Here is a 15,679-nt window from a genome sequence, read left to right on the forward strand (position 1 = left end):
TAACAAACAAATTCTCACGACGTTTCGGCCACAACACAAGCAGCCGTCCTCAGGTTAAAAAACAAAGGCGCTGTCTTTCCGACAGCTCTGTTTCTTCACCTGAGGACGGCTGCTTGTGTTGTGGCCGAAACGTCGTGAGAATTTTTATTTTATTATGTTTTATTTTCATTTCATTATTATTTCCCTTCTACGTGACTTTACCGAATGAACCAAGAAGATGAATCCCTGCAGTCACGAAAGCTTTAAATCGAAAGGTAGTCCTCTACTTACGATAGAGATGCGTTACGACGACCCCATCGTAAGTCAAAAATATCGTAAGTCGAAGATGGCCTCGCCTACCCAGGAGTCTTGAAGAATGGTGATAATTTAGCAAAACAGAGCAATTTACAGTACCGTACTGTATAAACCATATACTGTATTTATTAATGGCAATACTGTATTGCACGGTACAATGTAAAGAAAAAACAAGGTACATTCTTAGCCTGCCGCTGAGTTTTCCTGCCGCGCGAAATTTTTAATATTTTACCATTTTGTCGTATCGCTATCGCCATCGTAAGATCGAAATATCGTAAGTCGGACCATCGTAACTCGGGGACACTCTGTATTGTTGATAAACACACAACAGCGGTGTGATGAAGCCACGTTGAAACTTCACGTGCCCAGGGGCTTAGTTTGTGTCCCAATGATTTACCTTCGATACAAAAATAATTATCGTCTCGATCAGTAATGATCTTCACCTTTGCTGCAAGTCTTGTTCCCCCTCCCCCCCCCCCTTACAAAATTGTTGTTCTCATGTTAAGAAACACACGACAGGGGTGTGATGAAATGACGTGATTTTAAACTTCACGCGCCCCGGGGCTTAATTTGCGTCTCGATTTACCTTGTACACAAAAATATAAATGTGGCCACGTCCAGAAAGGGAATCTCCAACCTAAGGGGGCACAGCGTGCACCCCAGGTGAAGAAGAACCACTGGTGTAGTGTATAGTGTAGTGTATAGTAGTGTATAGTGTAGTGTATAGTAGTGTATAGTGTAGTGTATAGTGTAGTGTGTAGTGTAGTGTAGTATATAGTGCAGTGTATAGTAGTGTAGTGTGTAGTGTATAGTGTAGTGTATTGTGTAGTGTATAGTAGTGTATAGTCTAGTGTATAGTAGTGTATAGTGTAGTGTATAGTGTAGTTTATAGTAGTGTATAGTGTAATGTAGTGTAGTGTATAGTGTAGTGTACAGTGTAGTGTATAGTATAGAGTATAGTGTATAGTATAGTGTAGTGTATAGTGTAGTGTATAGTGTAGTGTATAGTGTAGTGTATAGTAGTGTATAGTGTAGTGTATAGTAGTGTATAGTGTAGTGTAGTGAGTAGTAGTATAGTGTAGTCTATAGTGTAGTGTATAGTGTAGTGTGTAGTGTAGGTTAAACAGAACCACTGACCTAGATTCACAGTATGTATTGAAGACTGCAGAGGAATACGATGAGCTATGAAGCTCACAGATGTCCAGGAAGGGGGCCACGGGCTAAGAACATTACAACAACAAACACGATCAGAGTGTAAAGTGCAAGGCAGGTACACACATCACCCCAAACTCATACTAATACAACTTAAACTATTCCCAATCCTACCAGGCAAAGCCCCGAGCCCGACTGTTTGGGGGGCAGGTGCTATTCACCAGCCTACCTGTGAAGGCCGCACCTGGTACTCAGTTGAGGCCGAGTCAACCCAAAGGAGGTTTATCTATACAGGTAGTCCTCTACTTACGATGGAGATGCGTTACGACGACCCCATCGTAAGTCGAAAATATCGTAAGTCGAAGATGGCCTCGCCTACCCAGGAGTCTTGAAGAATGGTGATAATTTAGCAAAACAGAGCAATTTACAGTACCGTACTGTATAAGCTATATACTGTATTTATTAATGACAATACTGTATTGCACGGTACAATGTAAAGTAATAAAAGACAACGCAAATTCTTAGCCTACCTATATGAACTGCAATTTAATAGAAAGTTTGTTCAGGAAACAATCCTGTCTGCATCACACGAGGCAGGAGATGCGTACATCCCGGCAGCGTCCCAACGTGTACAGCATCGTGCCTCGTACGCTGCTGCGTTTGCCTGCCGCGCGAAATTTAAAATATTTGACAATTTTGTCGTATCGCCATCGTAAGCTCGAAATATCGTAACTCGGACCCATCGTAAGTCGGGGACTACCTGTATTTGTGTGTCACTTGCTGCCACTGTTGTTGGGTGTGCGGGGGAGTCGAACGCAGGTCACCAGGTGAAACCGCTTTATCAGGACGGGAAGATCAAGTGGGAAATGTGTGGCTCCGTAGCATTGCACGCTAACCACAGCGCCACCACTCAACATAGCACAAGAACACAAATGCAAAAGACAAAGGTCCCCCGTGTAGCCTGTAACAGACTGTTGGGGCAAGTGCTGTTAAGCGAGTAGCAGCAGCTATGAAGGCCGGCACGGTGGCACACGAGGTGGTGGGTGGGTGGCCAGCACCACGCCCGGCCGCCTTTGTCTCCCCAGTGGCGCCTACCGCACCGGGTGCAGTGCTCATTTGAGGCTGAGTCGACCTAGGGGAAGGCCCTGACCCGTTCAAGATAATCCACTCTACTTGGGCTTGCCGTGCCACCACCACCATCGTCACCACCACCACCGTCACCATCACCATCACCACCACCACCGTCACCACCACCACCACCGTCACCACCACCATCACCGCCACCACCACCGTCACCACCGTCACCACCACCATCACCACCACCGCCACCATCACCACCACCGTCACCGCCACCACCGTCACCACCGTCACCACCACCGCCACCGTCACCACCACCACCACCATCACCGTCATCATCGGGCTCTTCCGACGCGCCAGGCGGCTTCTTGCCGCCACGCTGCCCCAGCACCGGAATCCACCTCATTTGCTGTCAGTCCCCTAGTGTAGTCCACTCTACACTTCGTGGTGTCGCCGTCGTCATATCCGAGTCTTCTTCCCCCGCTCTCTCTCGCTCTCTCTGCGTAATCCCACGCTTGTGAAGATTTCGTCGTGAACTTTGTATTTTGTGTTGCACGTTGATGCGCCGTGAACTCCGGCGGGCCCGGGTTCAATTCCTGCTCACGGTCAACACCGGTGACGATTTATTTGAACCGGTCCTGGGCCTCCTCTCCTAGGTCGACTCAGCCTCAAATGAGTAACCTGGGTGCGGTGAGTAAACCTTGCCACTCAGGGAGACAAAGGCGGCCAGGCGTGGTGCTGGCCACCCACCCCCTCGTGTACCGTTCTGGCCTTCATAGGTGCTCGCTAACAGCACTTGCCCCTACAGTCTGTTCAGGCTATACGGGCATCTTTATGTCTTTATATATGGTGTGTGAGTAAAAACACATTCCCGCGGAGGGAGCTGGTAGGAACGTTGGGTTGCCCGGTCAATGGCCTGCAGGGTCAACGGCGGCGTGGTGTATTCCGCAAATATGGCCGACTGCGGGCGGGCACAAGCCGGCGTGAGTAGGTGAAACGTTGAGTTTTATAAGGGCACCACGGGGTGACCAGCCCCTCCCCACCCAGCCCCACCCCTCCCACCCCCCACCCAGCCCCACCCTCCCCAACCAGCCCCTCCCCTCCCCACCCAGCCCCTCCCCACCCTCCCATTTTTGGATGCACGACGGACGGACACAATAATCCCCTGTGGGCTGGTGTAACCAGGAGGTTCCTACCAGTAAAACATCTCCACTAAGGAGACAAAGGTGGCCGGGCGTGGTTCCTGGCCTACCACCCCTCGTGTGCCACAGTGCCAACTTTCATAGGCGCTCTCTACTAACAGCACTTGCCCCTAAAAGTTTGTTGAGGCTATACGGGCGAGATCTTTGAGTGCGATTCGTGGAGAGTGTGTGTGTGTGTAGGGGAGCTGTGGTTAGTGTGTGTGTGTGGGGGAGCTGTGGTTAGTGTGTCAGTGTGTGTCAGTGTGTGTGTGTCACATTGTGTGTGTCAGTGTGTGTCAGTGTGTGTGTGTCAGTGTGTGTGTGTCAGTGTGTGTCAGTGTGTGTGTGTCACATTGTGTGTGTCAGTGTGTGTGTGTCAGTGTGTGTCACAGTGTGTGTGTGGGGGAGTTGTGGTTAGCTCGCGGCGGTACGAACCCGGCTGTGACCCGAGTTAGATCCCCGCTCACGGCCACCAACAGCGGTGATGATTATCTGAACCGGTCCTGGGCCTCTCCTAGGTCGACTCAACCTTAATTCACATACAAAGTACATGCCATGTGCATGTGTGCAATACAAATACACAGTACACGACGTGTATACATGTATGCATGTATAATCCCACACACACTACACATGCACGCATGTGTAACCCCACACACACACTACACACATGCATGTGTAACCCCACACACACTACACACACATGCATGTGTAACCCCACACACACACTACACACACACGCATGTGTAACCCCACACACACTACACACACATGCATGTGTAACCCCACACACACTACACACACATGCATGTGTAACCCCACACACACCACACACCCATGCATGTGTAACCCCACACACACTACACACACATGCATGTGTAACCCCACACACACTACACACACATGCATGTGTAACCCCACACACACCACACACCCATGCATGTGTAACCCCACACACTACACATGCATGTGTAACCCCACACACACCACACACACTACACACATGCATGTGTAACCCCACACACACTACACACACATGCATGTGTAACCCCACACACACTACACACATGCATGTGTAACCCCACACACTACACATGCATGCATGTGTAACCCCCACACACTGCACACCCATGCATGTGTAACCACACACACTACACATGCATGTGTAACCCCACACACACCACACACACATGCATGTGTAACCCCACACACACCACACACACATGCATGTGTAACCCCACACACACTATACACCCATGCATGTGTAACCCCACACACTACACACATGCATGTGTAACCCCACACACACTACACACACATGCATGTGTAACCCCACACACACCACACACACATGCATGTGTAACCCCACACACACCACACACACATGCATGTGTAACCCCACACACACTACACACCCATGCATGTGTAACCCCACACACTACACACATGCATGTGTAACCCCACACACACTACACACACATGCATGTGTAACCACACACACACTACACACATGCATGCATGTGTAACCCTCACACACTACACACATACATGTGTAACCCCACACACACTACACACACACTACACACACACTACACATGCATACATGTGTAACCACACACACACTACACATACATGCATGTGTAACCCCCACACACTACCAACACACTACACACACACTACACACACACTACACACACATGCATGTGTAACCCCACACACACTACACACACATGCATGTGTAACCCCACACACACCACACACACATGCATGTGTAACCCCACACACACCACACACACATGCATGTGTAACCCCACACACACTACACACCCATGCATGTGTAACCCCACACACTACACACATGCATGTGTAACCCCACACACACTACACACACATGCATGTGTAACCACACACACACTACACACATGCATGCATGTGTAACCCCACACACACTATACACCCATGCATGTGTAACACCACACACTACACACATGCATGTGTAACCCCACACACACTACACACACATGCATGTGTAACCCCACACACACCACACACACATGCATGTGTAACCCCACACACACCACACACACATGCATGTGTAACCCCACACACACTACACACCCATGCATGTGTAACCCCACACACTACACACATGCATGTGTAACCCCACACACACTACACACACATGCATGTGTAACCACACACACACTACACACATGCATGCATGTGTAACCCTCACACACTACACACATACATGTGTAACCCCACACACACTACACACACACTACACACACACTACACATGCATACATGTGTAACCACACACACACTACACATACATGCATGTGTAACCCCCACACACTACCAACACACTACACACACACTACACACACACTACACACACATGCATGTGTAACCCCACACACACTACACACACATGCATGTGTAACCCCACACACACCACACACACATGCATGTGTAACCCCACACACACCACACACACATGCATGTGTAACCCCACACACACTACACACCCATGCATGTGTAACCCCACACACTACACACATGCATGTGTAACCCCACACACACTACACACACATGCATGTGTAACCACACACACACTACACACATGCATGCATGTGTAACCCTCACACACTACACACATACATGTGTAACCCCACACACACTACACACACACTACACACACACTACACATGCATACATGTGTAACCACACACACACTACACATACATGCATGTGTAACCCCCACACACTACCAACACACTACACACACACACTACACACACATGCATGTGTAACCCCACTGACAATCCGGTTGTAAGCCACCTCTGGGCGTAGGGGATGGGGGGGCGGGGGTGCTGCCCCCCCCCCCCCTGTGACGTCACGGGGGGTTCTGGGAAGCCACGCGGCTCTCGCTCTCTGAGCGGCAGCGGCTCGGCAGTGACGTCACGACGTCCCCGCCCCCCCCGTGACGTCATTTACTAGAGATGGGCCGTGGTGAAATCTTTCCCCCACCCCCCTCTCTCTTCCTGCGTTATGCTCTTATAAATACACCGCCCTGCCCTTCCCCACACACAGACATCACACTGCCCCACTTCCTCCTCCACGCAAACCTCGGCCCCCCACTCAACCTCCTCTCTCGCGCTCGCTCGCTCGCACGCCATCGCTTGCCACCCATCATCGCGACGTCGCTTGCCACCCAAGCTGCCATCCTCACTGCCATCATCACGACGTCGCTTGCCACCCGACAAGAGAGTCGGGAGGAGAGTTGGTCCGACTGCCCGCTTGACTGCTATTGGGTGAGTGAGTGTGCATGTGCACGTCTGTCCGTCTTGACGTGCACATAGCCTGGCACGAGCGCCGTGGTGACGTCACCGCTACTTAGTGTGTATGCATGCATTGTGTGCCGGCCTTGCTCCAACATTCTGTTGCAGGCTATGCGGGGGGTCTTTGTCTTTGTATAGAGACACACATGGCAATTGCTCATGTTGACTTTGATCTGGTGCTGCTCGCAAACAGCACTTGCCCTACATGCCTGTTAAATGCTACCCGGGGGAGCTTTGTCTTTGTACGAGGGGGTGGATCTTTGCTTTAGCGCCGCTGCTGCGCTACGAACCTGGCGGCGACCCGAGTTCGATTCCCGCTCACGGCCAGAACCAGTGACGATAATTTGAACCGGTCCTGGGCCCCCCGCAGGTTGACTCAGCCTCAAATGAATACCTTGTGCGGTGTGTAAACGTCGCCACTGGGGAGACAAAGGCGGTCGGGCGTGCTATTGGCCACCCACCCCCCTCGTGTGCCATTCCGGCCTTCGTAGGTGCTCTTCGCTAACAACACTTTCCCAAACAGTCTCTTAAGGCTATACGGGGGATCTTTGTCTTTGCATTCCAATAAATTGCTGTGTGCATGCACGCACGTGTTTGCGCTACCCGAGATCACATGTGAGTTAGTAAGTGAGTTAGTCTGTGTGTGAGTGAGTTAGCATACGTGTGTGGTGAGTGAGAGTCTGTGGGAGTGTGACACTTCACGTGGCCTCAGAGTGCACATAGCCTGGCACAAACGCCGTGGTGACACCACCGCCACTTAGTGGCGAACGGCGGTTGTTGTTGTTGTTGTTGCCCCTGTGAGTGAGTGAGTGCGTGTGAGTTAGTCTGCGTCAGTGTGAGTGTGTGTGTGAGTGATGGTGATATCAAGCAAGCTATTCTAGCGATGGTGAAGCTGTCATCACCTGTGGCCAGGTCGCATCCGAACAAGAGCCCTGGTGGTAGCTCAGTGGGCTCTGCGTGGTAAATCACACGTTATCATCGCGGTCACAGAATCGCACGCGTTTGTCGTTTATTTTTTGTGTGGAATGTCAACTCCCTCGCCTGGTATGCAAGGAGGTCGTCGTGGGTTCGATCCCGACCCTGACGACGCCTGCTGCTGTATATTTAGAGTTTGAGTGTCGCTCTCCCCCCGTGGTGGCCGCGTGGATTGATATCCGGGTCCTTCGGTGTTTCCCCCTCCACATGTTTGAAGTCAACATCACCACGCGTTTTAGAGTTATTTTGGCTGCTGCTATAACATTTCCACATGGTGATGACGATAAGCCCACTGCATTGGGGCTCTCATGTGTGATCATAGCCAGGGCCGCTTCTGAACAAGACCTGCATGTCAGCTCAGTGGGGCCTTAACCTGGTTACCCATCGCCACATCTATAGCCTCTTGTTGTAGCTGCTCTCTCGCTCGTACAGCAGGTCCACTGCTGGGTTCTATTGGTTCTGCCTGAGGACGACTGCTTGTGTTGCGATGGAAACGTCGTGATTCATTTTATTTTCTACCTACGTGGTGACTTTACGTAGGTAGAAAGAGTGTGGATTCCTGCAGTCACGAAAGCTTCAAATCAAGATGAAACATGGTTTAAGTTTAAAGTGAGCGTAACGATGCACGCGCAGTGGTATAACGCACGCTCGTGCCTGTGTCTCCTCCTCCTCCCCCTCCTGTGCGGTCGGCTTGTGCATCTTGCAGAGCTTGGTCTGAGAGCCTTTCTCATCCGGAAGATGCTGGCAATGCACACCACGCAGCCCATGTATGCCGAGCTGCGGGACGCATTAGGTAAGCACCGAGCCATGCACACATCCATACAAACGTAGACAAAAGATCAGTTTCAAAGACAATGCATATTTTACGAGAGCATGTTTGTTTGCATGCTCACCACAAGTACGTGTGGTCAATGCGGACTTGATTCCTTTGCCAAAGTAATTTTTTTGTTTATTTTATTTGATACGGAGAATCTTCCGTACGTTGTGCGTTGGACAGAGACACCGCAATATTGATGTACGCTGGCCTTAAGCAGTGCGTTTTGAAACTCGTTTTGATTGCTTGTGTGATCTAATCAAAGAAACCTGCTTTTGTTCTGTCTTGCAGCGTCAAGCTATGATGATGAAGCATCATTAGCATACAGGTGACTACTCTCTCACACACACGCGCACACATATATAATGCGTCTATACAAAGACAAAGATGCCCTTTTAGTCTTAAGAGACTTTTGAGGCAAGTGTTGTTAGTGATGACCTGTGAAGGTCGGCACGGCACACGAGGGGGTTGGTGGCCAGCACCACGCCCGGCCGCCTTTGTCTGCCTAGCGGCGATGTTTACGCACCGCACCAGGTACTTATTTGAGGCTGAGTCGACCTAGGAGGGGGAGGCACAGGACCGGTTCAGATAATCGTCACTGGTGTTTACCATGAGCGGGCATCGAACCCCGGTCATAGCCGGGTTCGTAGCGCAGCTAGCTAACCGCTACACCACCGCTCCCCAACAAAGACAAAGATCCGCCGTATAGCCTTAACAGACTGTAGGGACAAGTGCTGTTAGCGAACACACACGCGCGCACAGACGCACACACACGCACGATTGACAAATCAAGATTGACATCATCTTTGCTTTTCGCAAGCGATGTCTGCGCATTTTATTAACAGTTGTACAGTGCGCGCACGCGTGCATGTATGTGTGTGTTTTGAGCGTGGACGAATTAACCCCTCCCTCTGCGTTTCTCTGTGTTTCCTCCATTTATTCAGCTCGGATACGGACAACAGCCTGGTAAGGAGACGTTTAATTACTTCATATTCACGACAGGAGCGGGTTAATGAACTTGTAGGCTGGGAATAGAAGGGGGCAGGAAGGTGTTGTGGCTATGACGAGGAGGAGGAGGTAGTGATGGGTGGGACGTGTGGTGAGCAGGGTGGAGGAGGGGGTAGTGATGGGTGGGACGTGTGGTGGGCACGGTGGAGGAGGCCAGATCACCGAGATAGGCAGTGGAGTGGGGCCCAGGGTAAGACTTTGACACCCGCCCTGGATTCGAGGTTTTTTCAGCTGTGCTCAGGGTTGTCTCGGGACATGGCCATGTTGAGCCGCCCCCTGGCCATGCAAACAATTGCCGAAGATGGTAGCTCTCCTTCCCGCGGTCACAAATCTCCTTGGTAAACAAGCCCACGGGTCGGCACCCCTGGCGATGCCCTGCTTTGATTGAGAGTCTAAGACACGCGGGGGTGCTTAGCGGAGAAAGATGTCTTAACCCTGTCGGACTGCCCTGCCCGAAACTGAGAATGTCCTTAGCCTTTGTAAAAAGGCAGCGGAGGTTAAATGAAAGTCACGAGTCCAAAAGGCATTTTTGAAGCAGTGGGACATCTTTAAAATTTCCTGGGTCTCAAGACTCACGATCTGGAAAACTCCGGTCAGCTGGATCCAAGTCCCAATCCAGACTCTGATCCAGAAAACCCGGCCTCCCCGAGTCTCACGACTCCTGTAACCCCCCGGTCTCTTGGCTCCGAGTGTCGTTCAAGACTCTCGATTCTGAAACCTCCTCCGCCGATGTCAGTTTGTCATAAATGAACAAAATAAAACATCGTTTGACTCCCCCGCGCACGTGAGCGAACGTGCACCAACGTTGTACACCGCGCGACGTGTGAACACTCCTTCACGTGTGCACGTGTCTCTCCGTCTCTCTCCGTCTGTGTAGAAGTACGACGACCCTTTGGACATCATTGATCAGTACATCATACACGAGCTGCAGAAGTGCGGGAACCCAGGTACAGTCTCGTAGCTGTCAACCCCCGATCAGTGCCCTACCTTATTACAGCAGACCAACTCAGACCTTAGTGGTCACCCCGTGCCCCTTATACATCTCATCCCATACAGAACCCGTGTCTCATCCCATACAGAACCCTCGTCTCATCCCATACAGACCCTCATCTCATCCCATACAGAACCCTCGTCTCATCCCATACAGAACCCTCTTCTCATCCCATACAGACCCTGCATCTCATCCCATACAGAACCCGCGTTTCATCCCATACATAACCATGGGATCCAAAGCAGATTCAAAACCTATCTACAAGTACAACACCCTGAACCGAATGCCTCTCTCTCTCTCTCACTCTCTCTTGGTCTTTAACCTTATCTCTCTCGCTCTCAGACACTCACTCACTCTCACTCACTCACTAACTCATTCTCTCTCTCACTCACTCACTAACTCACTCACTAACTCACTAGCTCTCACACTCACTCACTCACTCACTCTCTGACTCACTAACTCACTCTCTCTCACACTCACTCACTCACTCACTCTCTCACTCACTAACTCACTCGCTCTCACTAACTCACTCTCTCTCGCTATCTCTGTCTCAAACTCACTCTCTCACTCGCTCACTCTCTCTCACTCTCTCTCACTCGCTCTAACGAACTAACCCGCTCTCTTTCTCCCCGCAGATAAAAACTTCATCAGTGGGAGCGACGTGACGCTGTCTGGGTACGAAGGCTCCGAGTCCTCCTACCAGTCCCTGCTCGATGAGGTGAATTTTGATTCCGTCTCTCGGCCAGCCTCCAATGTGCGACGCTGATTAGTTTCCCCCGCAACGCCTGTTCACATGTCCGTCCGTACCGCCCCCTGTCCTCCAGTCTGTCCTTCTGGCCCCCCTGTCCGTCCATCCGCCCCCCTGTCCGTCCATCAGTCCGTCTGTCCGTCTGTCCGTCCGCCCCCCTGTCCGTCCATCAGTCCGTCCGCCCCCCTGTCCTCCAGTCTGTCCGTGCGTGCGGTGGGCACCGAGTAAAACCGTGCGGTGACGTTCGCTAAAACAACGTCACGTGACCCGACGCGCCAAAAGTCCTCCCCAACCCTCGCGGTTTTTCTCTCCCACCGCTCCCCATGGAAACCGTCGGTGCTTTGTTGCGGGGCTTGCGTGTAATAAGACAGGGTCCCGATACGGCACGCTGTCTTATTAAGCTGTAGGTGACTACACACGCGCGTGTGTGTGCGTGCGTAGCGGTTAGCGCGCTACGCACCTGGCGACCCGAGTTCAATTCCCGCTCACGGCCAACACCAGTGACGATTATCTGTACCGGTCCTGGGGGCCTCCCGTAGGTCGACTTGGCCTACTCAAATGAGTACCTGGTGCGGTGTGTAGTAAACATTGTCACAAGGGAGACAAAGGCGGCCGGGCGTGGTGCTGGCCACCCTCCCCGCCCCTACAGCCTACGCGGGCTACGCGGGGATCTTTGCGCCGGTGCGGTGCGTGGGGAACGGGGCAGCATGTCAGTCTGCACGGCCTACAAGGGGAAGCTTTGTCTCCGCGTGCCTGTGCAGCCCCACACGGCGCCCTCCGTGCCGTCCCCGACGCTGAGCTCGGCGGACGACGCCGACTACGACAGCGACGTCCCGACGCTGCAGATCTCCGACACGGAGAGCGAGGACGAGGAGGACGAGGAGGAGGAGGACGGGTGCAGGAGGAGGTGCCGACAGATTGATCTGCCGCCCTTCGGCAGCGTCGCTGGCGGCAATGGCCAGCAGCAGCAGCAGCAGCAGGGCCGCCACCGCCACCAGCAGCAGCAGCAGCAGCTACCGCATGGCGTGACCGTGAAGAGGGAGAAAGGAGGTGAGAAAGCAGCAAGCGGAATGTCGTCGTTGTGACGTCCCCTCCCCCCCTACTGGACGTCTGTTAAAAAGAGCTTTATAGCTCATCAGATTCCCCCTGTAGTATGAACACAATATTCTGATTCGGTATGTTACGTTGCCCAATCGTGCTAATCGGAGGTTGGACAACAACAACAAGCAGTGTCATCATCGCCACTGGAGAGACAAAGGCGGCCGGGCGTGGTGCTGGCCACCCACCCCCTCGTGTGCCACAGTGCCGGCCCTCATAGATGCTGCTACTCACTAACAGCACTTGCCCCAGCAGTCTGTTGGGGCTACATGGGGGGGGGACCTTTGTCTCTTGTGCGTCGTGTGACCCATTTCTCTTTCCCTGCAGTGGGGAAGCGAGGCAAGACGAGGCTGTACCAGTTCCTCATGGAGATCCTCCAGGACCAGAGGATGTGCCACTGCATCTGGTGGGTGGACGAGCGGCAGGGCATCTTCCAGTTCTCGTCGCAGCACAAGGAGGAGCTGGCGAAGAAGTGGGGCCAGCGGAAGGGCAACCGCAAGGCGATGACCTACCAGAAGCTGGCGCGGGCGCTGCGCAACTACGAGGCGACGGGCGAGATCCGCAAGATCAAGAAGAAGCTGACGTACCAGTTCGGCGCCAAGATGATGGGCGCCTTCAGGCGATGATGAGGAGGCCGACTCCTCCGCCATCGCCACTTGTCCACCGCCGTCGCGCTGGAGGGGAGGGGGAGGAGGAGAGGGCTTGTCTCTCTCGTCCGTTACTCTCTCTCTCTGCGCGTGTGTGCGTGTGGTTTTTTGACGGAAAGCGTCGTGCCGCCGCGCTTCCGGAGGCCGCCTGTGTGGGCCGTGCCCCTCTGATGATGATAATGATGATAACAATTATTATTTAACTTTAATAATTTCTTATAATTTTTTATAATTATAACAATTATCATTAATTAATTTTTGTTCCTCCTCAAGCCCGCTGGCTGCCAGATTACCGCGCAGCGCGCCCCGAGAGGGGGGGTGGGGGTCCCTCTCGTAACCAAGACGACTAAAATCTGTCTCGCTTTGCCGAGCAGGGCCACCGTACCCACCCACCCCCCAGGGGTGGTGGTGGGGTGGGAGTGAGTGGGGAAGAGGAGGGGGGTAGTCGGAGCCGCCACGCGAGGACTCTCCCGCAAAGGAGCGAGCAGCTCCCGAGAAGGCGCACGGAGCGGAACGACGGACGTCGCGCCTCGCCCCGACCATAACACACGCCCCGGGCAATGCACCGACTCGGCGTAGTTTGGCAAATGTCACTGTGGTCCAGTTCACGTCGTGGTGACGATCACGTCGCTGGTCGTGGTGACAGTCGTGGGGTCTGTGCTTGTACGTGGTGGCATCGTGTAATCGTCCTCGCGTTTTGTCGTCGCAATGAATGTAACGCGACGTCGGCTGGCGCTGCCGACTGCTGCTGCTGCTGCTCAAATAGTGGCATCGTTCTGATTGGTCGAATCCCCCCGTCGAGACTTACGCCTGTTGGTCAGCGACAATGTTGCACGCGTAGTTTGAGGCGTCAGGAGTGGGGATCGAACCCACGACCCCTGCATACCAGGCGAGGCAGTTAACATCTCTTAGCCACCGTGAGGAGTAGTAATGAATGTAATTTTACTCTCTTATAAGAGGCAGAGAGAGGAGAACGTTTGAGGCAGGGGTTGGATTTTGGGTTTTTCTTTTACTTGCTGCTTCTCCCGCTGCTGCTCGTTGGGAAGAGATGCGTTGTTGGCGCAGGCTTCACGTCGCCGTGACGTCGCCGTCATCATTGTCACATCGCCAATGTCGTTATGACATTGCCAGTGTCATTGTGATATCGGTAGCGTCCCCCGTAACTTGAACTTTTAAAGATGTCTTTAAAAAAACGTCGTACAGGCAATGTCTGTTAACAAAAAAACAACGAAAACACATTGAGCAGATCAATATTTTATCGGATTCGGTTTAAATGAATCGGGGAATCTCCGCCGATCACATCTTATTTTAAACCCTTAAAAGAGCCAACCTGCAGCTGGGAAAGGTGGGGGTTGAGAAGGATTACGTTACGGTGTTAGAAGCCTCGCGGAGCATTCAAGCAAAGCGCCACTAGACATACACGCACACAAATCTAAATGCGTATTCATGTTTTGCAACATAACTTTGCATCGCAGGGGTGCACGCAAAAACGAGCCCCGAGTACGAATATAACCGTGTGACGTTGCAGTGCGGTGTGCAACACGTGAGACGGCCAATTTACATTGGTGCTCCTGATGACGGTGGGGGGGGGGGGGGGTGGTTGTATATAAGGAAGAAATGGGGGGGGGGGGGGACTGCTGTGCGATCGCGTGTCCTGTAAATACACAGCGCCTCCCACGTAGTGTCTTGTAAATACTCCAGCGGTTGTCGATCTTGCCAGCGTTTAGAAGTCTGTACATAGAAATACAAGGGGGGGGGGGGGTGGTGGTTGTGTGTCTGTGTGTGAGTGTGGGTGCCCGTAACCGACCGTGGTCGCATACGGGACCATCGGCGCGTGTTCCGGAGTGCGTGGATGTTTGTATCGGACTATAGGACTATAGGCAAAGAGGTGTGGGGAGGGGGAATGTGAAATAATTGAACTGTTTACAGCGTTGGAGATCGCGATATTGAGTGCTGTGCCCAATCTCCTGGGAGGGAGTGCGTCGGGATGCACGCGAGATATATTTTTTAATGGTTGCGTTGTCGTGGATAGTCGCGATTGTCGAAGGCTTTGCAATAAAAGCACCGTTTATTTCTATAATTGCGCCTGCTCCGGACCCATTTTGTCCATCTCTGTTGCCGTCGAAGTTGAAACAAAATTCTGTTTTTTGCCAAGGTCACCGACGCCATTGTGACGTCACCGACGCCATTGTGACGTCACCGACGCCATTATGACGTCGCTGTGAAGGCATAATCGCGACGTCCATCGATGTCGTAACGCCATTGGCGCCGCCGCAACTTTCACTTTTAAAGAAGCCAAGCGTGCAGGCGATGTCTCTTAACGAAACCAAAACAAAGCGAGTCTCGTGTGA

General features: G+C 52.4%; 1 protein-coding gene across 2 annotated transcripts in view; it reads left to right on the forward strand.

Moving 5' to 3' along the window:
- The window catches only part of LOC133360278 (transcription factor Spi-B-like), a 60,838-nt gene extending 46,282 nt beyond the window's left edge, over positions 1-14,556 (forward strand). Inside the window, exons 1-9 of one of the 2 annotated variants that reach the window (XM_061578914.1) lie at positions 6,866-6,895; positions 6,941-7,020; positions 8,729-8,815; positions 9,128-9,164; positions 9,781-9,802; positions 10,722-10,791; positions 11,471-11,553; positions 12,345-12,633; positions 13,009-14,556. In XM_061578914.1, the coding sequence (XP_061434898.1) occupies positions 8,761-8,815; positions 9,128-9,164; positions 9,781-9,802; positions 10,722-10,791; positions 11,471-11,553; positions 12,345-12,633; positions 13,009-13,307 (855 nt within the window). In that variant the 5' untranslated portion in view covers positions 6,866-6,895; positions 6,941-7,020; positions 8,729-8,760 and the 3' untranslated portion in view covers positions 13,308-14,556. Of the gene's footprint in view, positions 1-6,865; positions 6,896-6,940; positions 7,021-8,728; positions 8,816-9,127; positions 9,165-9,780; positions 9,803-10,721; positions 10,792-11,470; positions 11,554-12,344; positions 12,634-13,008 lie in introns of those variants that run through there. The other variant, XM_061578913.1, reaches the window with a different exon arrangement.
- The last annotated feature ends 1,123 nt before the right edge of the window (positions 14,557-15,679 follow it).

The sequence above is a fragment of the Lethenteron reissneri genome, chromosome 68, assembly GCF_015708825.2.
Source record: "Lethenteron reissneri isolate LAM-NWPU_2019-01 chromosome 68, ASM1570882v1, whole genome shotgun sequence".
NCBI lineage: Eukaryota > Metazoa > Chordata > Hyperoartia > Petromyzontiformes > Petromyzontidae > Lethenteron > Lethenteron reissneri.